General features: G+C 36.0%; 1 protein-coding gene across 3 annotated transcripts in view; it reads left to right on the top strand.

Annotated features, from left to right (window-relative positions):
* LOC149787412 (protein Jumonji-like) overlaps positions 1-25,361 on the top strand; it is an 88,256-nt gene that overhangs the window by 15,927 nt on the left and 46,968 nt on the right. For 2 of the 3 annotated variants that reach the window (XM_089978020.1, XM_089978021.1), the window contains exons 3-10: positions 1,263-1,525; positions 2,172-2,326; positions 7,016-7,197; positions 8,140-8,523; positions 14,073-14,715; positions 16,084-16,289; positions 19,004-19,074; positions 24,580-24,661. In XM_089978020.1, the coding sequence (XP_089834146.1) occupies positions 1,263-1,525; positions 2,172-2,326; positions 7,016-7,197; positions 8,140-8,523; positions 14,073-14,715; positions 16,084-16,289; positions 19,004-19,074; positions 24,580-24,661 (1,986 nt within the window). The remainder of the gene's footprint in view (positions 1-1,262; positions 1,526-2,171; positions 2,327-7,015; positions 7,198-8,139; positions 8,524-14,072; positions 14,716-16,083; positions 16,290-19,003; positions 19,075-24,579; positions 24,662-25,361) is intronic. The other variant, XM_089978023.1, reaches the window with a different exon arrangement.

Genomic DNA, 25,361 nt, shown 5'->3' with positions numbered 1-25,361 from the left:
ATAAGGTAATGGTAGAAGACGTTTGCTATGTAGCATATTCATGAACACTTGAATCTCCATTGTAGTCTTTAATTGGGTATTTAAAAAAGTATTTGGGGAGGGACTAAATTTTGCCATTATGTTCTTGTATTGGTAGTACTCCCAATAGCATGGTTTTAATAAGTTTTTCTAGCTTTATGTCTTAGACTTCTTGCTGTGTTTCACCATATTTTATAGTTTTCCCAGTCCTTGATTCTATGAAACTTTGTGTCTTGCATTTTTATCTCTTTGGTCATTCGTTTAGATTGTAGCTCTTGTTTAACAGGTTTGGTTTTGCAAGGAGCAAGATTGTGTAGTACATGGACAAAAAGTCTGTACTATATATCTGAATCTGTATTGACATCTGTATAATTAACAGTACCATTAAAAGGCATCCAAAAATATAAAAAAATCTTGACTATATTTCATGATCTTGGTTAATGGTAGTGATACATATGTATAGTGGTCACTTATTGGAAACACAGGTACACAAATTTCATTTACATTTTCTACTTTATTTTTGTTTTGTGGTGAATTAATGTTGAATTGTCTTTCATGATTCTAGTTGGGCTGCCTTTGACCTGAGTGAAATGACCAGTATGGAAACAGTTCTGATGAGGGTTTTTATTTAGGAAGTCTGTATTAAAAATTACCACTTATTATTTTTTCATAATCATGCATGACTGGTACTAAATGCTAATGGTACCAATCTGATATCCAGTATGGCCACCATGGCAGCCATCTTGAAAATCTTTTTATTGCTACTCATCCTAAATGGAAAGACACATCGACATACGTTTCACCAAAAGACTCATTATGATATTTAGTTGGTTCAGAATGAAAATGGTGCCATCAGACCTCAAAATATGGCTGTCACAAAGAACATATTGACAATTTTGTCACAAATTCTCCTGAATTGATGGTCATATCAGCATCGAGTTTTCACCAAAAGCCTTCTGGTAGTGTCAAGAGAAATGTAAAAAGTGGTGATCTTACATCCAATATGGCTGCTACAGAAGTATTTTGTTTACCACACTTTGGAAACATCAGTCACTAACATTAAAGTCATATATTCTGTCTATTATGTGTAAAATAGAAGATTTAATATTAGATATGAAATGTAGTATGTACATTAAGCCACTTGCTGCAAGCACTGATGGCATATTACATGTTTAATAAATTTTGTATGTGGATTATTGCATATACTACTGCTAAATAATACATTAAAATCCATGTTTCTTCAGGATAATGACACTGGTCTGTCATGGAGAGAAGAGAGAGATCTGAATAGGGCTTTGTACGCATCCCTGTTAGAGTCTCGCAGGATCTCAAGGGAAGATGAAGGGGGGTCAACTAGTGTGATTCATGACCAGGATAGTCGACAGAGTGTAAGCAGTAGGTCATCAGCGCCATGTCAGTTTGATGATGGTGGCAGTGTCAGTCAGGATTCTTTCAGAAGCATGGCTAGCACAGCTGAAGAGAAGAAGCAAATTAAGGCACCTCCACAGTATGTTACAACTCGATTATAATCTATGTTTATGCTGTTTAAGGAAAAAATATTTGTTATGTGTTCTTGTCTTTTCATATATGTTTCACACATGAGTTAGTATTTTGTTTAGATACTATTGGATTATTAGAGATTGAATGACATTTCTTGAAATAAAGTTGATCCCACACTTAAGAAAGAAAAGAAAGGAGGCTGCATGATAGGAAGGTGGATGGGAATATAAACACAGACAACTACACTTGTTCCATGTACTTTTTTGTCCCATCATCAGAGGTGCCACATTAAATACAGAACAGGGGACATAATGACCAGACTTATCGACCTTGTTGTGTCCATGGGCAGGCATTTTCTTTCATTTCCTCTGCATGATATAATCAATAATACGCTGAAAATGCCGTTCAAAACCAATAACTATTTATCAGCTGGGATTTCTTGTCTCTGTCAAGCCCAGTATACATTCATTTAATCTCATATTCATCATAATATACTAGTGTCCGTTCATGGCATGGTTGACCTTAGTAGTTAATGTCCAGTATCTTGCTACAAGGAACAAAAGCAGTTTATAACTGCCCACTTGAACCCTTCACCACATCCCTGTTTCTTTAAAATTGAATTTAAAAAATACATTTACCTTTTCTTTTGTCAGGAAGAAAATCCATGCTCAGAGGAAGTTTGCCCAAGGGTCTCTTCCACCCACACCATCAACAACTCCACTGAAGCCCAAGTTCAAGACATCACCAGTAAAAGTTTTCCCACAACGACCACGGACTGAAGACTTCCTAACATACCTTTGTTTCAGAGGTAGCTCGTTGTTAAATCTATTAATATGAACAGTTTTATCTACCCTTGATCTCTGTGAGATTTGGTTATTGCTCCTGGTTTGGTTTTTATGGCCCACCACAGCTGTGCTAGGGGCAATTAGTGTTACCAATCTATCCATCACACTTTGCATTTGGATCTTTCTTCAAGCTCTGTCATGGGGTATCCATGTTCCAGGGACACATTTCTTCATTAAATACATTACCAATTATAATATCAGAAGTCTTTGCACTACCTTGCAAATCCAGCTCTTTCAGTGTGAAATATTACTTAATTTTGGCTTATTTTAGCAGCAAAAGTTAAAAAATATCATCTGTATTCTGAACTAAAAATCAAAATAATACTGGTATCTCCATTGATGCAGAAATTGGCACAATTCCAGTTATTCAGCACTTGCTACGTCTGATGTTGCCTGATCATTCTTGTTGAAATGCCTTGCAGGTATCTTCTAATAATGCTGTTTTTCAAGTTTTAATGGTCTGTTGACTTTTTGTATCAAAGGGAAGTTTACTCCATCTATTGCTTACTGATTTCGGTGTATAATTCATAACCATAGATAAATATTTAACATCTGAGTAGACTATTTCATCATACAGTTAGCAGTAGGGCTTAATGGGATTTTCTGTTTCATCATACAGTTAGCAGTAGGGCTTAATGGGATTTTCTATTTCATCATACAGTTAGCAGTAGGGCTTAATGGGATTTTCTATTTCATCATACATTTAGCAGTAGGGCTTAATGGGATTTTCTATTTCATCATACAGTTAGCAGTAGGGCTTAATGGGATTTTCTATTTCACCATACAGTTAGCAGTAGGGCTTAATGGGATTTTCTATTTCACCATACAGTTAGCAGTAGGGGTTAATGGGATTTTCAGTTCTTATGGTCAGAAGTACTTACACTACATCTATGGACTCAGCTTTGTTGCGTCTTATACCAAGTAAATGATCATTCAGTATCACAGTCACTGGAGACCATGAAGTCACTAATGGCATCCTATGCCCTCATCCTTTCCAATTGTAACTAGCATTTAACAGATTCTGGGCAAATGCCAACAGTTGCTAATGGCAATAGGGCACCCTTATTCTTCCTAATTGTAACTAGCATTTAACAGATTCTGGGCAAATGCCAACTGTTGCTAATGGCAATAGGGCACCCTTATTCTTTCCAATTGTAACTAGCAGTGAACAGAGTCTGGGCAAAAGCCAGCAGTTGCTAATGGCACCCTGCGCCCTCATTCTTTCTAATTGTAACTAGCATTGAACAGATTCTGGGGAATAGCCAACACAGTCCATGTGAAACTGCCTGATACTGGCAACACTGTCTATCTCTAGGTAGCTGGTATCTGACCTTATGACCTGATGTTAGCCAACCATGATTCATCCTTCTGCATCTCCAAAGAAAAAAGTCTTTTCTTCAAGTTATGTCCACCTATAGAATTCCTGCATATATCTACATTTGTACCAAGAAAGACTAGCTTTTTTAAAATAATTATCACAGTCAGGCCTTGTCATTCATATTTTGTTCTGTTTTGGGAGGCAACTGAAGGACTCTAGGCCTTTCTTCTTACAATAATGACTCTAAACAAACTTCACTCCAATCTTTTGCACATTCCAAGTTGGTTTCCAATACCAAAGCTCCTACTATCAGTGTAGGTAGTTCAGGGCTTGACATATCCATGCTGCTTCCCATACATGGATTAGAACAAGACAAGCAACAACTAGTATGCAACATAATTGTTGGTTCCATGCTCAGTCTGACCTGCATGGCTATCTTTCAACAAGCTGAGCATAACCTAGATTCCACCAATGAAATCTCTAACAGATATGCAAGGCTTTTGAAATAACTTTTCAGCTCACCACAAGGCCATCTTTAGATCTCAGTCTTTGTATGTAATAAATCTCCTATTCCATGGCCACATAGAGATCAGGAAATAGGTCACTATAGAGATCAGGAAATAGGCCACTATAGAGCTAAGCCTTGCACAGACTTAGTAACCCAGAACTGCATCTTCATTTCCCATGAGGGACTGGAGAAACAGGAAGGATTCCACTAAGGCACTCCCAACAGAGAAACTCTATAAAAATATTACTCTTTGGCAAGTGTCCAGTTTCCCAAAGTAAGTAACCACAAAGCATATGAAGAAAGGGTTGATTTCAGCTCTTTCTCTTCCTGACAGCTTCTTCCCTGCAGAAATTGTTGGTATGCATGTATCATCTGTTTTTGACATTATGGTTGGAGGTGGACTTTAGCATTTGACCACAAAGTCTGTCTCTTTCAACTGCAGTAAGAAGGACAGTTTATGGTTAACTTCGACCTCCAAGATGCATACCTTCCTATTCCTGTTCACAGGTCTTCCCAAAAATTCCCCCGACTTGCTTTCAGGGTCATCATATACTAGTCAGGGCTCTCTTGGTACCAGGGTATTTATCCAAGTCATAAATCCAGTAGTGTCACACCCCAGGACCACATCCAATCCCTGACATCAAACTGTTTGGAAATATAAAAGGTGAAGAACTTTTTGTACCAAGATAAAGATAATGTACAATGTTTCTCTCATGCTTCACCCTGGATTCCGTTTAAGCGAGAATAGATCTGATCATATGATGCCCCCACTTTCCACTCATCTGGACATGGATTTTCGAATTGTGCCTTGAAGATTGTCTCCATTGTTGAATGAAATATCAGCTTGTTCCTTTGGTCTTTTCTGTCTCCTCCTTGCATATGTAAATCATCTTTGTATGGACTGTCCATATTTGAGACCCCGGCAAATGATCTTTCTACCATATTGGTGGAAGAAACTTAGCGAATTAGACCAAACTGATCTAAATTTATGATTACATTAGGCTCCGTCTTGGATAAATGGAGGACTTCTAATAACTTATGGAGGACTTCTAATAGCTTAGTTTAGTGTGGTGTCATCTTTTGTCCTTTTTCCAAGTGAATGGGACTTAGTCCCTTCAGGAGCATTCATGCACATCTGTATCCTGCAGATGAAAGCCATGGCAAATGGACTTTGATCATGGTATCACAGATTGCTAACTTCATCTTGTCACTTATCAGAAGTTTGTTCCAATTATTATTGAGTGTTACCTTTAGAAGATTCCTGATATATTTTGCCATCAATGAAGAAAGGATATAATACAGAATAAGACCCTCTGTGACCTTCTGTCCAAATTTAACTTTTCTCCATGGAAAGCCTTGACTATTTGTTCAGAATGGTGACCAGGGTTTTGTTTTGACATAAGACACCATTTAAACAACTGTCTAAAGCCTCACTGACTGACCACTATCAAAAGATCTGCCTCCTAGTCACCCCATCCTTAGCAAGCAAAATAAGTGAAATTCATGCCTTATCAGTTGACCGAAATTACTTGCAATTCTACTGTGATGGTTCAGTTTCTATAATGATGACACAAGGCTTCAAAGCCAAAAACTGGCTCCCATTGTTGGTGAATCAGTCATTTGTTTTGAAATGGACCCTTCTTCACAGAGACATTTTCATTAGGATGTTGAAGTGATGCCTGAAACATACAGAACAGGCCAGGAAATGGAAATGTTACTGGTGCTTACCACTCAATAAAGTTATGATAGGATTTCTGTTTAGATTTTTTTTTTCATTCTTCATTCAATGGTTTATCTATTCAGCCTTCAGCCTGCAGGGAATTAACTAAAGATCTTGTGAATTTCTTGTTCATTTTAGCTCATGACGAACAGTTTCAAGCCTTAAGAAGGACATGTTATTCATGTCATGGGATGAAGGTCTTCTGTGTAAGAGACCTTTCATCTCAGTAGGTTCAATTTGATCTGGTAGGGCCTAATTTCCAGCACAACAGGCTACCATTCTAAGTCCCATTCTGGGAGCGAAAATCTCTTTCCTTAGGATTGCATTTGCTTCATAGACCTGTGTTATCCTTTGCCTGTATCGTATTAGAATCATTATCAAAATTGAAGCTTCTCGTATGTTATGTTAGCTAAGTCAGGGTCAACTCTGATGGTAATGATATATAACTCCCTCCATATCATTCTTATTGTAATGTATTAAACCCCCAACAAATGATTTTTCAAGTACATAGTAGTTGGAATAGATGCTAGTACAAGGTGAGACCACTCTCATCTGACTTCCATTAGGAAGCAGTTTTTTTTAAGATACTTTTTATGCTGACATAAGCCAAAAGAGGGGAATGTCTTTTTTTTTACCATTTTGGGAGGGCTAGATTTGCAAGGTATTGGAAGAACTCCAAACTCATTATGATCAGGTAAGTATTATGAAAGAAATATTTTACTTCAAAGATTTGTGTTTAGTTCTTTATTTAGCTCACATGGCAGTAAAATCAAGTGAACTTATAGTTGGATCGCTGATTCCCTGTCAGTCATCTGTCCAGCATCTATAAGCAGAAGCCATTTATAACTTCTCAAACACTGTCAGCCTGGTTTCATCCAAACTTGACACATAACATCTGGCTTAAATGTCGTAGAAGTATTTACAAATTTGCTAATCTGCTATACAATATGGCCACTATTACTTAAATAGAAAATCATTTTGAGTGACTTCTTTTACAAAGCTGCGGAATAGAATTTAATCATATTTTTCAGATTTTTACCCCCAGAAAGCTGCACTTTTGTACATTTTTCTATTTACTAACACAGTCTTTTTGTTTCATTTTCAAGGTACAAATATTTTACCAGCTTTCTTGGACCTTGCGAACCCTACTGCCAGAGTAGAGTCTTGCCCGGGGGAATTAAGTCAAGCTGACACCCCCAGCAGGATGACCCGTGAGAGTTCTCCCACATCCAGTAGCACAAGCATGAGTCAAAATGGGGACAGTGTGGACTTGCCTGTCTTGACACCAGTAATTTTTTTTTTTTACAATATTTTTCTTTTAGTGAATAGTGTTATATCAGATCAGAAATGTTGTATTCCACATTGTGACAACAACCTTGCAACATCATTTAGCATTGCATAATCTATATATATATATATATATATATATATATATATATATATATATATGATGAATACGATCCTGATCAGACATTTTTCACATTAATGAAATAATAAAAAATCCCACTTGCAGGTCATGGCATTGGATGTTATTAAGCTTGCTTAGTGAAAGTCTCATCTTATGGACATTCATGTGATACCCTTGATATACCATAAATCAATGTCATGGAATTCTTCAACATGTATCTTCTGTTAATGGTATGAGTTAATACAAGAAAAGAAGAAGAATCATGTCATGCTTATTAGACCAAATTGTACTTTTTTGAGGCCTTGGAAGCTTAAGTCTTGCATTCAGGCCTTGTTTCTTGAATCCTCTTAGTTTTGAGAGCACAAGTCTTGTAACATTCGGACACCAGGGTTGGGTATAGCAGCTAAATTCCATTATGATGGGTGCTAAGGATATGCTATGTGCTCACAAATTTCATTATGATGTGTGACAGGATATGCTATGTACTGACAAATTCGATTATTATGGGTGCTAGGATATGCTATATGATGGGTGTCAGGATATGCTATGGTCTGACAATATACGTTTAATGATGTTCTGTATTCACCTATAAATTATTGTTGTGTTTGACTAAATCAATATTACACAGAAATGATAGTTATTGGATGCAAGCCAGGAAAAGATATTCAACAACAGGATTGTTATTTTTCTGTTGCCAGTTTTAGAAAATTGTCCACTTCTCAAACCTGACAGACCGATTTATTTTCTTCGTTTGCATTGTTTGATGAAGGTAATCCTAGGGGAGCATAATTCTTCACTGGACTGTTGTTTTCTTTCTTTAAGCATTCCCAGACCCCAACCAGGAGGGCTGCTCGTGCAAGTGCCGGCACCCCAGAAACTGCACGTGGCTTTGCAGGACTGAGATCAAGTGTTTCCAAAAAGTCGCCAGCTCTTTCTAAAACCCCCTTGCCCAAAGGCAGAAGATTTTCTGGCAGTACTGGTCAGGGGAGGTACTCCAATGGATTCTACCCACCCCCACCAAAACTAGCCCTGGCTGTAGGCATGAAGAAGTCATGTGGTAAAGCTGGTGTATCTGATAGATTGGCTCTAAAGAAAAAAGCAATGGCAACACTAGCTGCTGTGAGGCATTCACCAAAGAAACCACTGGTAAAGAAAAGTCCTGTATCAAGACGGGCATTGTCTGACAGTAGTTTGCCAAGGAGCCAGGTAGAGAGTTGTTTATTTTCTGGAATTTTGTCCAGATGCCTAACTTATATGCTTGCATTGATGCAGTTGTATCCAGCATGAATATTCCCTTTTGGAAGAGGGGAATGCTTTTAAGCCAGCTAAAGCTTTGCTGCTTTATGTGTGGAGGGACAAAATTTGCTTAATTTATACACTCTCTATCTTCCTTAGTACAATGTTCCAGCTAGCTGTATTAAGAGGGTGCAGCACCCTGCCCTAATTTATGAGCATGCTTATGTTCCCCCACCCCAACCAAACAAGCAAGGGAAACATATTGGTTGGATTTGTGCTGTCAGTCCATCTATCTATCACACTTTTTTATAAGCAAGATAGCTCAAAATCTATAGTCAAACCAGACCAGATTTGATAGGATTTATTCCCCGATTGATTACACTTTTTGGATTTGTAGATTTTCTTAAACAAAAATTTCATGCAATTGAAAAAAAATTATTAAGCATTTCTGTAATAATCTGCCACTAAAAGACTTTTAAGTTTTACTTTATATGGCTGCCATATTATGTTATAATATTATCAATCCATCTGTCTGTAACCAATTTTGTTACCTCACGGTTACTTGAATTTTCCACCACCTACAGTTTGCAAACTTTGTTGATGGCTTGTACTTGTGGTAAGGAAGAATCCTGTCAGTTCTGGGGTCATAGGTTAAAGCTGAAGGTCACTCTGACTGAAAGAAGAAAATCACTTTCCACACAATAACGTTGGTTTTACATGACAGACACCAACCAAACATTGTGAATGGACTGTACCTGGGCTTAAGGAAGAAACATATTGATTCAGGACTCAGTGGATCAGAGGTCAAGGTCAGTGACTAGAAAGAAGGGAAGTATTTTTACAGAAATTTAAGTTCTTTACCATATCCCATCACTGAAGGTTGTGGATGGTTACTATAGTTCTGGACCATATACATAATGTTCATGGATGTTTGGCATTATAGACATAGAAGTGGCCTAGTGATTTGGGAGTCAAAAGGTAAAAGATCATGCTCACTGTAATTAAAAAAATAAAAATGGTTTCTGCACAACAAATTAGGTTATTGCCCACGTACCTTCACCAGAGTGTTTGAATTACTTGCACATTAGGTAATAAAGATCGCATATCGAATTCGAGCAATTGACAAAAATAAAATACAGCAATGCTTTCTATTTGATAAGAGGCAATTGTCACCAGATTATTCTGTTCAAAATAATATTAATTTTGGACACAGAGGATACCACCCCCCTGTTTTCCTCACTCGCAGTATGTTGGCTTATTCTGTGCATAGCTTTGAAAAGATGTAATGTTTATCCATTGGGGTATAGAAATTAAATATATTACTTTGGACTTTTGAGTAATTAGGTCAGGTTTATAGGTAGTTTTACAAAATTCAATGTAAAAATGCTAATAAATAGCAAGAGATATTAAGCAAACTAAACCGATCTTGTAAAAAGTTAGTAAAGTTCAACTTTTTTATGAAAAATAAACTGTTACATGGAAGAGAAACAACAATGAATAGGATGTAATGTGTTTACAACGTCTTGTTGATGGGAAAAAATTACTACAGAATTTAGAAACAGACTAAACGCAGGGAAATTTGTACATGTGGGACAACTCCTTGCTAAGTTGGAAACTTGGATTAAAATTCAGTTTTGTTTTAAGGGACACATTTCCATCTTTTATATGATATATTTATTTGTATAATTATAAAAGATGTATAGTAAATCGAATTTTCTGGGTTACAGGTTCAAGAAGGTCATGGAGTGGGTCTTTACGTTGCCATTTAGAAATCACATTTTTATGTGCATTTCGAGTCTAAATGGGGGATGTTTTTGTACACTTTATGAATATCACTTTTCTTAATTAATGTGCGATTGTTCTTTCTGGATACAAAATGGATTTTTGACCCAAAATGGCAGGTGATCCAATGTTTACAGAAATGACGTATTGTTGTGCAGAATTACCCGACACGCAGAATTGGCCGACATGGTGGTAATTTTGTAGCTGAATGTGGGGTGAACCATTAAAGAAAGATGTGTGAATTTTCGTCTTTCATCTTTGTCAACACAAGAACATCTGGTAGCGGTATCATTCTTCTCTGGTCTGACATTTAATGCTAATCATATAGTATCACTCTTCCTGACTAGAGCATGTAACAGTTACTTATGTTGGCTACTGTTAGATAAAGGTATATGGCATGTTTTAATAATTCAACCAATGATATTTGTTACTATATTGGCACATTGGGTCATGGCTAAATAGCAGTCCATTGTGTATTGTTTACAGTCTTGACAGTATAGAAATGGAACTTACCATATATATATGACAAAAGTTGTTGAATAATTTTGCTTATGGCAGTCTTAGGGCTAACTGAAGTATTTTGCCAAGCAGGCAGAAAAATTGGCTGGGTAATCAGATTTTCAAAGCAGGTTGGCCAGGGACAATCCTGAATTTTAAATTTGTTCTGCCCCTGTCTTATGGTAATAGAAGACCTATGGCTTCTGGGTCTAAGGATCAGAGGTCATGGGCATAGTAAGTCTGATAAGAAAATAATGATTTCTGCACAGTAATTTTAAGTTAGGACTTCGTACCTTGACGAAAGTTTCATGTCTTTTGGATCTATTAGTCATTAACCTCAAGAGTCGACCATACCCTACCAGTGCCTACATAGTTTGCAATACATGCAGGGTGGGTATTTGTGCAATGTTCAAGGTGCTTTTGTTGTAGATTTTCAGACTTAGACATTTTTGACACAAACTATAGAAGCATGATTAAGCAAAAAAGTCTGTCATGGTACACTAATGACATTTGGTAGGCATATTTGTATTCAGCAATTTTTTTTAGCATTTACACATTTTGGAATTTCTGAACTTTGGGCAATAACCTTGTGAGCATGATTCAGCAAAAATGACTTGAAGCAGAAAAATGAAGTTTGGTAAACATTTGCATTCTTATGTACATGTCCTAGTTTTTAATACATAATTTTGATTTTACAGAATTTCATTTTTTTTAATACATAATTTAGATTTTACAGAATTTCATTTTTTTAAATACATAAATTTGATTTTTATAGACTGGCTTTTCTGACAAAAAAGTTTATTAATAGTGTTTCGCAAAAATAGCAAAAACTACTTAATGTAACCTATAAAATTTGGCATGCCTGTCTATAGACATGTGTAAATGAATATTTTACAGCCATTTTAGCAATTTATCATCAGTTTTGAAAATTGTATTAGCTGCCAGACTTAGATTGAGGATTTTGAAAGCAAATATCGTTTTTGTTGTCCCAAGATGTTTGCTTTCTAGACTGTTTTTGGATAAATGTTGAACTTTGTCCTAATTTTTACATACTGAAGCTTTCTGTTTGCTACTTAATATTGCTAAACTGCTTCTGAAAGAGGGATAGGGGGACTATAAATGAAGGACATTTTATATCAGGTTCCTGTCATTTTAGTGAAATTGGGACCATAAATGAAGGACTTTTTATATCATATTCCTGTCATTTTAGTGAAATTGGGACCATAAAGGAAGGACTTTTTATATCAGATTCCTGTCATTTTTGTGAAATTGGGACCATACATGAAGGACTTTTTATATCAGGTTCCTGTCATTTTAATGAAATTGGGACCCTAAATGAAGGATATTTTATATCAGATTCCTGTCATAATGAAATTGGGACCTTAAATGAAGGACTTTTTATATCAGATTCCTGTCATTTAGTGAAATTGGGACCATAAATGAAGGACTTTTTATATCAGATTCCTGTCATTTTAGTGAAATCGGGACCATAAATAAAGGACTTTTTATATCATGTTCCTGTCATTTTAGTGAAATTGAGACCATAAATGAAGGACTTTTTATATCAGGTTCCTGTCATTTTAGTGAAACTGGGACCCTAAATGAAGAACTTTTTATATCAGATTCCTGTCATTTTAGTTTATTCACCTTTGCTACAATTTTTTGTTTCCTTCTCTTAAGTACCTTTGTCACAGAATGGCATTAACTGTGTTAATGGGGAGTTGGAAATACATGCTTTTGCTTCCAAGAACAAATCCATTCTAGTTTTTCTTTGAATTGTGTCCTGCAATTTTTCTTGTCGTCCCTCTGTTGTGATTTTTTTGTGTTCAAGAATGGTACTTAATTTAGTTTCACTTTTTCAAAAACCATGGAGTGAACCAGCAAATGCGATGAGATGCCTACTGTTTATAAATATTAAAGTTTTCTCATGAAAAGAGATATCAAGCTGACGATGCATGATTACCACAAACAAAACATAAAGGATTCATTAGCAAAAGCTAGTTAAAACAATAAGCAAGTTGAACATATATATATATCACTTATGAGTCTAGCCAAACTGCAGACAACAATGATCATGGTTTGTTGTAGCATAATGCACTGGCAGATGAGGGTCTATCTTGTTTGTTCTTCTCTTTACTCTGAACAAACTGCACAGACTCGGATCTGCTGGCACACTATGTGGCAGCATATGTGGGTCTGTTTAGTTTGCAGTTGGACTATATTCAGTATGATTTTTATTTCTAAAGAATGAACCAGGGAAGCTAGATCCCCGTAATAACTGGATGTTTCTATTTTGTTGTCACTACAGTAGGACATGATGCATGTGCTTCATCATTCATGGATGAAATGTAGAATTTTACGACAAAATATGGACAGATAGACTTTTATAGAGAAACCACAGAAATAAATTATGCATGACAAAATGTGGAAAGATATTCCTGTATATAAAAAATATGACTGAAATAAAGATTAGTTTCTAATTCCAAATATTTTTTGTTGCTATCTTAAAGTAGACATCTGTGATTTAAGTTTAATACAGAAATTTGGTTTTTTGTACGTTTTATAATATCCTCTGAGGATTGATTGCCATAAACCATGTGCAAATTGTTTGTTCAACCATGAGTTTTACCTTTCTTTGCATCCCTTTATTTTTTATTTTTAGTTGCTAGAACACTAGTATTTGACATTAAATTTTGAATGATTGAAATTTTGAGATTTTCTTTCAGTAGCATGACAGTCTGACAGTGTAGACAGAAGTGTGCATGACTTGCCATATAGTGTTACCTTTATCCATCCATCTGTTGTGATTTGTTTATATTTTGTGTGTTGATAAGAGATTTCATATTTTGACAAGACAAGGTAACCAGTATAAATCAGATTCATTTAATATTCTAAAAAAGACAAGGTGACCAGTATAAATCAGATTTGTTTAATATTCTAAAAAAGACAAGGTGACCAGTATAAATCAGATACAAGCATTGCCTGTGATGTAAAGGATGGTTTCGGAACTTGAGTGAAATGTTGGTTTTCGTGTGCTATTGACATGGATACATTTGTAGTTTTGCTTTAATGATAACCATTTGTTTATGGGCTGGAAAATGCTCTTTAAAACCACACAACTAAAAGAAGTTTTAGAATTCGGCAGTTTCAAGTTCCATGAATGGACTCTAGATTTGTTTTCTCTGACTTTCTGTTGTCATCTCAACACAATGTAAGACAGTATGATTGTTTTTTCACAGAGTGTGACACGAAGCAAGAGTGCCAGTGGCATATTGTCCCAAAACAAGATATCCAGGGTCACTATGATTGAGAGCATCTATCAAAATGGGAAAGGCTCCTCACTGCGAAGATCTGATTTAGGACGTGTCAGAGAAAAAGAGTCTGCTACAAAGAGGAAATCTACATCACAGTATGAGGAAAAATTCACAGGGACAACACCACCCAAAAAAATGAAACTGAGAACAAGTAAAAGAGTTAAGGAACTTATAAAGAAAAGAGACAAAGTTGAAGGTTTCAGTGTGGACAAAAAGAGGATTTATGCAATTGAAAAAGATTTTCACCCTATGAAAAAATATACAACTAAACCATTTTTAAGGACTGTCAGGTCCAAAGGACCTGTAACAAGAGCTTCCACCCATATCAGGAAGGCCTTAGCTTCAGCAAAGAAAATGGCCAGCAAAAAGCTTAAGCTTTTAAAGCAGAGTTGTCAGAACACAGAGATGCCCAGGCTGGTATCAGAGAAGGAGCACCAACATCAGGATAAGCTGACCAGACTGATCAAAAAGAAGAGAGCAGGAATACAGAAGACTCCCTCCGGCAGTGCAGACAATAGCTTGTATAGATATCAGACAGTCATCAGTAGTCCTGAAGGAATCAAAAAAGGTAGCTTCGTTATCCCTACACGTTTGTGTCAGAGGTATGATATTACTCTCTGCCATCGGTCCTTGTGACAGTCTACCTATAACTCAAGCACATTCTCCTGCTAAACTGTTCATTGGAAACACGGTGGTTAAGATGCCATTTCATTAACTTTCTGTGAGAGAGTATATAACTTTGGCCCTATTTTTTCAGGTCTCTGGGAAAGGAGTCCAAGGTCAAATACGTAAAAATTGCTGTTGTAATAACTTTAGTCATAGTTTTAGCAGGAGGATTATCTCCCCTTAAGATAACCGTCTGGGGAGGTGGGGAGGTGATACATAATAAAATGTGTAGAGATTTGCCATGGTGATCCATGGTGGTAGCTGGTGTTAAAGTTTCTACAGTGACTAAAATATAAACTGACCTATTCCCAGGCATGATATAATATTAAGCACAACCTCTTCTGTTATTTTGTCATTTTCTCAAGAGTTGTAATGCAGACCAGCCTGCTGGGTATGAAATATTGTTATAAATACTACAATATAAATCCATGTTGTGGAAGTTATATATCCGAGTAGAAAGGGTCTTATAAAAGTAAAATTGGTCTAACTTTTTTAACAATGTTAAGAAATGTATAGCATTAAGATCTCATTATCTTACATGTATTTTTTTGTGTGCAAAAGAATGTACTTTATCATGAAAATCATCTCTTTGCTTCTGAAAATATATTAGTGCTTGAAACAAGAGGCATAATGTTTTTGGTCACTTTTATCTTGTTTATTAGGTATGGATGGGTACCTGGACTGGCCACCCAGACCTAGCCAGGTTTAACACTACCAGGAAATATCCAGCCTGACAGGGTCTCTAAATAAAAATCTAATCTTTCTGGGTTGTTCCCCCACCCCTACCTTATCTTTCTGGGTGTCAGTAATAACATTTTTTTTAAAACAGCAACATTTCATGGTTGACAAAGCTAGAGGTGAGAGAGGAGTTTGCGGAAATCTGACAAAATGGAAGTTGAGAAACCAGATGCAGTAAAAACTGATAGGCTGGGTTGCTTTGCAAAATTTCCCCACCCATCCATCCTTAGTATATCGTGGAGTTTTGGTGAAAGAAAATGTTGTATATCATGCACTTTAGAAATGTATGATTTAAATTTCCATAAGAGTCTTAATCCTTTCCATAATGGCAGATGTATCTGACCTATATTTCATCTTCACTAATTTTGTAATTTTTTGAGCTGGTTCACAGATACGCAGCATGAATTTTATATTCAGATCTTTGAGTAAGATAATGAAATCAGCAAATACATTCTCTTAAAAATGTTTGACACGTTTAGTTACCACTACCCTAAATGTCAGTTGCTAATTACCTTTTGAATGATACTCTTAGGAGAAGAGAGAAGGAGATATGAAGGAGAAAGAGTTTTCAAGGTCGAACTCTTCCCTCAGCCAGGTGACCCTGCTGCCATTATAACCAGTCCCGTGTTCTACCCAACAGAAGATGAATTCAGGGACCCTATTGGGTACATTCAAAGTATCCAGGCTACTGCAGAGCATTATGGGATTTGCAAGATTGTTCCTCCTAACAGCTGGAAGGTGCTGTATCCTAATTTAATTTAAGCATTGTTAACTTAGTACAAATTGCACAAACATTTCCGAAGACTGGTATGTCTTTTTAAAGCCAATAGATGGCAGTGCCAATAATTGACAGTTACTGAAACCCTTGTACTGTATTTGTCATGCAAGCATGTTATCAAGATATGTAGTAGAAATTTAGCTCCATGTATATATTATCAAGCTTGTTAAAGAATGGAGAAACCTAATCAGTAAGCAGATTGACAAAACTGATATTTTTTTGATTACCCCATTCTTAGTCACACCCACCTCCACCACCCACAGTGCATGAAAATCCAAAAAACTGCTGATTTTCATGTCCCAGAAGAGCTTGTATGAAACGAATTCAGAGATATTTCATGTCTGGCAGTAACAGTTGCTTTAATCAAAAGAAAGAGGACCATGATTTGACCAGTTTCCTGCTAAATCATTTGCTATGAAATTTTAGTAAGCACATAAAAACAGGAGAAAATGAGTAGGACTACTCGTGCACATTGTTGGCCCAAAACTTATGTCAAACCTAGCTTGCACAAATCCTTGTACCTACAACATGAAATCCCGTGTTCATGACAAAACTGCATATAATGAGGGAAAAACATGGAAGTAAAATATGGATGCATCTTCAGTAAAAAAAATTAACCCATGGTCAATCATATTAAACTGTTTGAAGCTTTCAGAATCTCTTGTAGGAGGATTTTATAACGACAAAGGTATAAGGGTACAAAACGACCCATGTCACCAAGACTTAAAACAAAAGTACCTTTACCCTTTCCTTCCCATGTTTTAGTCTAAAGGTGGATTAGTACACTTTATTATAGCAACATAAAAAAACAATGCTGTCGAAAGCAAACCAGACAGATAGGTGGTGACAGGAATAAAGAAAATACATCATTTCAGAAATGTTGAGTTTATTATCGTTATTGCATATAGGGATAGATACAAGCTACCAGTCACTTTAACGGCCTAGCCTGTCAGCCATATGATTTTACCATAAGGCTTACTGAGTATGCTCTTAAATTACAGCAGAGGAACAGATAATGAGGAAACTGCAAGTGTTCCAGTTAAATCCAGACACTGGCTTGTTCGGGTTTTTTCCTGATCCCATAGACTTGGTGGAACATTGCATGGGCTATGTCAGATCGTTTATTCCACCCATGTAAACTGCCAGCATGATGAAGCTCCTGCATAGTATGGAAATATTCATCTGCATACTATGGACATATTCATCTGCATAGTATGGAAATATTCATCTGCATAGTATGGAAATATTCATCTGCATACTATGGACATATTCATCTGCATAGTATGGAAATATTCATCTGCATACTATGGACATATTCATCTGCATAGTATGGAAATATTCATCTGCATACTATGGAAATATTCATCTGCAGACAAAACACGTTTACAGATGAAGGGGGCAATTAAACTCATAAAACGTCCAAACAATCAACACAGAAATATAAAAGTATTGACTAGATATACGGCCATGATTGTAGAAATGCCTGAGGTTGACCAAAGCCTACAGTCATTCCCATGATCAGCTGAACATCAAAATAGTTAATAGGAATTACCATCTGTTTGTATGTAGGAATAGTCCATAGAGAACAGCAGAGAGAAATGCATTTTGACCTAATAAGGTAAGGTTATATTTACTTGTTAGCTTGTTTGATGTTGAACAGCAAACTGATAAATCAGCACATAAAAAAATGAAGTGGTGAGGCAATAAGAGTCGATTGCTATGCCCATAGACACAACCTGGCAGCCAATAGTTTTATGCAGATGTGTATTCATACATTACATGTAGTTAAAAGCACAAGCAAATGAATATTCAAATGTTTGCTATATCTTGTGTTTGGAGGTTATTTAGCCACTTTTACTACTGGAACATATATAGAGAAATAAATAAATTGAAGTCTTCAGTCAGTTAATCAATAGATCATTAAACTTTAAAATGCAATGCAAAGTTGATATACCAAATATTACATTGAAATGATAATGAGAGAGAGAGGGAGAGAAGGGGTCTTTTTAAATGTAAATGCTCAGATCTAACCCTGGCTTTGAATCACTGCAATTCTAAAAGATAAACACATATCAATAAGCTTTTGTGGTTTCCTGCTCAGCTACTTATTTTGTGGACTCCTTGGACTTGCATTGTCTCTGAAATATTCTAACAGAAATGTTGACTTGATTTTTTCCCCCAAATTTAGCAATTTTTAGTCTTTATAAGTCCACATTTATTTAAAGCTTTGTCATTCTGTCATGGTTGAAGGGTAGCTTTGTAAATTAGAAAATTCTTCGATAAATAATCATAAAGAGTCCAGATATTGTTGCCACGTTGATCAGGTAGATATGGTTTCAGTTTAGTGGAATTGCATATTCAGTAGGTGGTACTATCATTCCTTTTGCATCTGATCACTTCTGGTAATTTTACCTATGATACCTAATAGACATGCATTGGCTGCTTACAAGACTGAAGAGTCATTGCAGATGTTTGTTCCATTGATTGAAATAGTGATCAGTCCACAATACCTGCCCAGATTTTGAAGACAAAAAATTATGCTTAGATTTCTGTTAAGCATTTTGATGACTTTGTATACTTTGGAATACTTGATAAACCAACTTGTCAGTCATATTTTTGCTACCTGTTTTACGTTATAGGTCAGTCATAAATTAAAGTGTACATATGTTTTCAGATGGAGAGCAAAGTGAATGAAGAAATACGATTTACCAGTCAGATACAGTTTATCCATAAATTACACCATAGGTAAGACCACTTTTAAAAAAAGTCTCCATCCGCTGTAAAAATGTTAAAATTTGAAGTACAGTGGAGCCCAGAATTTGTGTTAGTTTCATGTTTTTCTAGGCTTCATGAAGGCTTAATGCAGATACTACCATCTTTATTATTTTCCATTAAGATTTTTAATATTCTTAGCTCTCAGAAACATACTGTCAGGTAATAATAGTTTTACAGTTCACAGATTGCAAAATTTGGAAGTAGAACATCTAGATAGATGTGCCGATATAGTATCCTAATAATAAAAGACAGACTTTGAAAAGTGTTTTCTTCTTCAAATACATTACCCAATCATAATACCTTAGGAGTGCTACAACTACTTTGCAAATCCAGCCCTCCTAGATAGTACTTTTAGCTAAAGAAAGCTCAAAGTTGTCTGCAGACCCATGTGATGGTTAGGCAGAGTGATCTCCCCTTACCTATAAGACTAGGCGTCAATAAGTAAGAATATACCAGTTATTGCTTCCGCTTATGCGACACAGCACTTTTCAACAAGAGACCTCGCGATTCATTTTCATATTGGAAACATACCTCGAGTTTGAGGAGTGTTTTCACTTAAAGGAAAGTATATTCCATCTCTGTTTCCAACTTTTCTCTCTCATTTTCACCAACATTTGTTAAATTATAGTGTGTGTGTATATATATATATATATATATATCCAGACAACTCTACAGTAGTGATTTATCTCAAATGACAGGGAGGAAACAAATCCCCAGACCTTTGCATCACGGTGTGGAACTTTCTAAACTGGTGTGGTCAACAACAAATCCCCAGCTGAATTTTTTAGGCATCTCATGAGGTTAGGGCAGTTGCCACCAGCCTAGCATTCGAACGAAACTGTTTTCTGACATCATTCAGGCTGTGGGATGGAAATTGGAGTCTGCATTCTTTAGCTTTTATCTCCGAGATCTCTCATCCAAGAGGACCCAATTTGATCTGGTAGGACCTTTTTCCGCAGCTCAACAGGTCACATTTCCAGGTCAATTCACAGCTTCTTAAAGATGTGGCTTCTTGACTTCCACTGGATTTGCAGAGAAATATTTTCCCATGTTTGGAGATGCACTGTGACAGATGGAGTCCCCTCCAGCCTGATTACTTGGAAGCTGGCTCAATACTATAAGGGACCAGAGATGGTATCTCCAGTGTAAGGGGATGTATCCACCTCTTACCTGTTCTCTTGAGATATGATTGGGGAATGTATTCAAAGAAGAAACCAATTTTTTATAGTAAAATATGTTTCCTTGAAAGTACTTACCCAATCATAATAAACATACTCCCTCCCAGCCTTCCCACTGTTACATCTTTAGGGAGCATGCCTCAGTAATGACTGTTATATTCTTACTCATTGCCACCTAGCCTTACAGGTAAGGAGAGATCACTCTGCCTGACCATCACATGGGTCAGCAGACAACTTTTAGCTTCCTTTAGCTAAAAGTAGTATCTTGGAGGGCTGGATTTGCAAGGTAGTTGTAGTACTCCTAAGGTATTATGATTGGGTAAGTATTTTCGAAGAAACATTTTGCTATACAAAATTAGTTTCTCCAGAAAGTCCCTATGTGCCTTATTGGACAGTAAAATTCAGAATGGTGCATGTAGACATCAGCAACGCATCGTTTGCAAGCTTTTGCCCCATGTGACAACTATTAGGCAAATCATCTGCATCATCAGGAGTCTTGATTTTTTTATAACTCTCTGACTATGTGGCAAGGTGCTCCTTAATTGTCATGTTTTGACAGACTTCATAGTGAACAAATCAAAGCAGGAATTAAAGAATAATAGATTTTGTTATGCTTAATACTTACGTCAGTGAAGGTGATAATGGCTGATAGTCCATTGTAATTTCATTTACTATTTATTTAGTGGATTTATGAAGGAGCTGAAATTAATGATGATGACATTGGGGCCATTGCCTTGACATCTGATTTTGGTGCTGTGAGCGATAGCTTGGCTATTTAAGCATACAGAATTCATAAGAGAATACCGATGGTAATTCTAAACTTAAAAGGTTGGCTCAAAAAAATACACGAAAAATAGGATTTATTTCCTTTTAAACTGTGCATCAATTTGGAAGAATTAATGCATGATGGAGTTATGTTTATGCACTAAGTTATTTCAGTTCTTATCTGTAGACATTCTTATCTTGAATAAGAGCATGAGAAAATTTTCCATGCAAAGTAAGTACTAATATGAAGTTTATATACATATAGCATAAATAATCATAATTGTTGTGCTGTAAGAAGTAAGTTATGTTCATAGTAAATGATTAAATAATAGGCAGGGCCTCATAAAAGTAAGAAGGTCCAAACAATTTACAATCCAGGGGGCCCTAAGAGCTGATTTTCATGGAAAGCTGGAGAAACACAGTTTAATAAATAATCAATCTAGCGTGCCATAGAAGAAAAAATCTTTTAGGGTTTCTCATTACTTATAGTTAAAATGTTACACACCTTATTTCTCATACATGTATTGAGTTTGGAACAAATACGTCGGTAATCCTTTTTTAAAAATGACACCAAATCATTGTAATTCTCAGTGTTTGCCGTGTAGGGAAAGGTTTATCCAGGAATGTTCTGAATGTATATTTGTTTTCATTTCATATTCAAATCAATGCCATCTGAGATTTTTTCTTCACATTAGAATTCATTGTTAAAGTTTTGAAAGTTCTTTGTTCTATATAGAGGATGCATCACAACGCTGTTTATATACTAAACAACATTCGTTAAACAAGTTTTAGGGTGCTTGTTAAGAATATGGAGACTCACTGAACAAGATTCCTGTTGCCAGGGAGTCTGTCTGATAGATCCATTTTAAGTCACTTGTAAGTTTTCTTTGGCTTTTTACCTGCCAGCATTCGCATATAGCAGCTCATTAGCACAATGAAAAATTGCAGAATATTAGCAGATAACAATTTGTTAGCACAGCACATTAGTAGATAGTGGCATGTTACCTGATATCATTACATTCACAGATAACAGACATTAACAGGTAGCAGCACATTAGCAGGTAGCAGGACGTGCAGATTTAAACACATCATCAGGTCAAACATTAGTAGTAGATAGCAGCACAGCAGAAAGCACTTTGGCATATATCAATACATTCGGAGATTATAGTGCATTAGCAAATATCACTTTGGTTCATAACAATACAAAAGAAGATAGTAGCACATTAGCAAATAGCACTTTGATTTATAGCAATATATTAGGAGATAGTAGCACATTAGCAGAAAGCACTTTTGCCTATAGCAATGCATTAGGAGATAGTAGCACATTAGCAAATATCAGTGGCTATAGCAATACATTAGGAGATAGTAGCACATTAGCAGAAAGCACTGGCTATAGCAATACATCAGGAAATAGTAAAAGATAAACAGTAACAGGTGTTAGTACATTAGTAAATAGCAGCATATTAGCAAGGGACAGTACATTAGTTGATGGCACATAAGAAGATATCAGCACAGTTGGAGAAAGTAGTACATACTGCGGTTAGGAAACAACAATTTATTATTCTGAGGGCAGTGGCCTGAACTTTTTTATATACTGATTATTTGCAAAATAACACCATATTTATATCCATAATATTATTTGGAAACAAGTAAGCTTTAGATAAAAATATAAAAGATATCTCCTATCCAAAGAAAGTTGCAACCCCCCCCCACTCCCCCCCCCAAAAAAAATTAAATGGTAGATGAATTTACTCTGTGCATGTTAAATATTGTAATCTAAAAAACAGTAACTAAAGAAGTAGGATGATTAAGCTTGCACTATAGCTGATGATGCTGACATGAGAAAGCTTGGTGATAAAAGTAGGAAGTGTTGACATTAAAGCCTACAGTTTACTAGCTAAACTGTTGATATAATAGGAGGATAACACCCAGACAAGAAGTATAATTGAGGACCAGAAAACACATTGTTGACTATTTCAAACAGGAAATGGTAGCTAAGTGCCTTTCTCAAGGACACATAGGCAGCTAACCCAGTCTGGCCTGTTTGGGTAACTAACATGAGACCCTTGGATTATGAGTCTAATGCTCTACCAAGTGAGCTACCATGACTTTCTGAATTACAAAGAGCATAATTTAATCATGACAAAACTAGGTCGCTGTGATCTAATTTGCATACTTGAATGGCTCTTGTGTTTTCAGCCATTGAGTACTTATGCCTCAGTATCTAGGACCAGGTTGGTCTTTGGATTCATTTCAGAAAGCGTAAGCTGGTTGCACCAAAACTGGGTTACTGGGATCTAATTTGCACACTTGAGTGACGTGTGAATATTCTGTTTTTTTTTTTTTACATCCTGAATATTTTTCCTACATTTGTTAAAATTGACAAGTGCATGCATCTTAATCTGTGTAACCAAACCATACCAAAATGTGGTTACATTTTCATGTTCAAGTGATATTTCATTTCTTATGCCCTTAAAGTTTTATACCCTATTTAATATGCTTTCTAAAATTGATATGTTGATGAATCTTGAGGTAAGTAACCAAACCATATGAAAATTAGATAACTATGACTTAATGTTCGTATTTGAATTTTGCATTTTTAGTTTTTTTTTTTTTTTTACACCTCATTATATTAGACCCTACACTTACGAAAATCGGTGTGTTGTTGTGTCTAAAAGAGAACAATTCAAGCACACCAAAGTAGACCACTGACCAATGTTCATGCTTGAGTGACTTTTGTATTTTCAGCTATTTGTACATTACAATCTCAATATGAATGACCCAGTTTTACTTACAATGATGAAAACTGGTATTTGGGTGGCTGTAAGGGAGAGTACTTCACCCATATCAGTATCAGATCACTGTACTTAACCCGTAGCAGTATTAAATCACTGCGATGTAATAATGTTCATGATAGACCCTATTCTGCTTACAGTGGTGAAAACTGGTATGTGGATGACTGTAAGGGAGAGTACTTCACCCATATCAGTATTAGGTCACTGTGATGTAATGTTCATGCTTAAGCATCATATTCAGCTATTCCTTCATCACACACCCAATATCTTGGACCCTATTTTAATATTGTAATAACTCTGATGATAAAACATATATTTGGATGTATCTCAGACTATTTAAACTGTGACCCAATTTTAACACCTGAGTAAGATGTATATTTTCAGCCATTTGTTTGTTAAATCTTTTGTATCTTTAATTAAATTTAAACTAATCAGAAATTATCATGATGCATCCTAGTGAATAGTAAATTGCAGTTAATGTTTCCGTCCACCAAATGGTGACAGTCATTAGCTTAGTGTGCATCAGGTTCAAAGTCCGTCAAGACCATCCCAATCATCTGTCATGTTTTAGCTCTTTCTTAGGTTTTCAATTCCCAATCGTCTATACCAATCTGTTATTTGTCAGCCACTCCAAATGTACTCATGTTGTTAAGGGATCCATGTTCACAAGTTGTTGAAACATTAACACTGTTGCCACTTTATTGGCTATTTTGTCTTTCATACCTAATAATTTTCAGATGGGGACCTGCTGCAATAAAGATTGAGTGTATCAAGAGAAGGTTTGAGGCCGCAAGCTCAGAAAAATTTCAGTTACCCCATGTAAGTATCACTTAAAGTCAAGCCTGCATCAGCAGATAGAGAGATAAAGGTTTCTCTCATGGTTAGAATGGATATATGCCTCTCAAGCCCATGGCAAGCTGTCTAATAAGAATAGTCTGTATTTATAATAATAGACACTTTTATATATTTAGCTCCATTGGATGTTTAGTTTAAAAAAGTCGTTGAAGCTGCTTAAAGCAATAAAACTGAATGTGTGTGCATGTGTGTGATTTGGATTTTTTAATATAGCTATAACAATGTTTCAGTCACATCACTATGATGTCTGCAATGGGACAGTTTATAGTGATGTCTAGCACTGGGGCATCATGACGCAGACATGTAGCATGATGTCCCACCCAGTCACATTATCCTGACACCAGGCCAAACAGTTCTAACACTAACATCTTATTTGCTGTGCACCTAGCAAGGCAGCAGTTAGTACCATTTTTTATAAGTCTTTGGTATGACTTGGCCAGGGTTCGAACCTGCTGCATCACACGTCTGAGGTGGACACTCTAACCACTATGCCACCAGAGCAGTCGATAAAACTGAAAGTTTATTCCTTAGAAGTAATTATACTTAGAATTGATTCCCCCCCCCCCCATTATATTGTGTTTAGAATCATTTCAGTTTAAAATCCTCATAAAAGGTAATTGCTTAAATATTTTCTTGGAAATGTTAAGAATTGTTTCATTTTTTC

The sequence above is a fragment of the Sinohyriopsis cumingii genome, chromosome 12 (genome assembly GCF_028554795.1).
Source record: "Sinohyriopsis cumingii isolate HCF-2022 chromosome 12, ASM2855479v2, whole genome shotgun sequence".
Classification (NCBI taxonomy): domain Eukaryota; kingdom Metazoa; phylum Mollusca; class Bivalvia; order Unionida; family Unionidae; genus Sinohyriopsis; species Sinohyriopsis cumingii.
The sequence above is the reverse complement of the archived record's forward strand: the minus strand, read 5'-3'. Positions and strand labels throughout refer to the sequence as shown.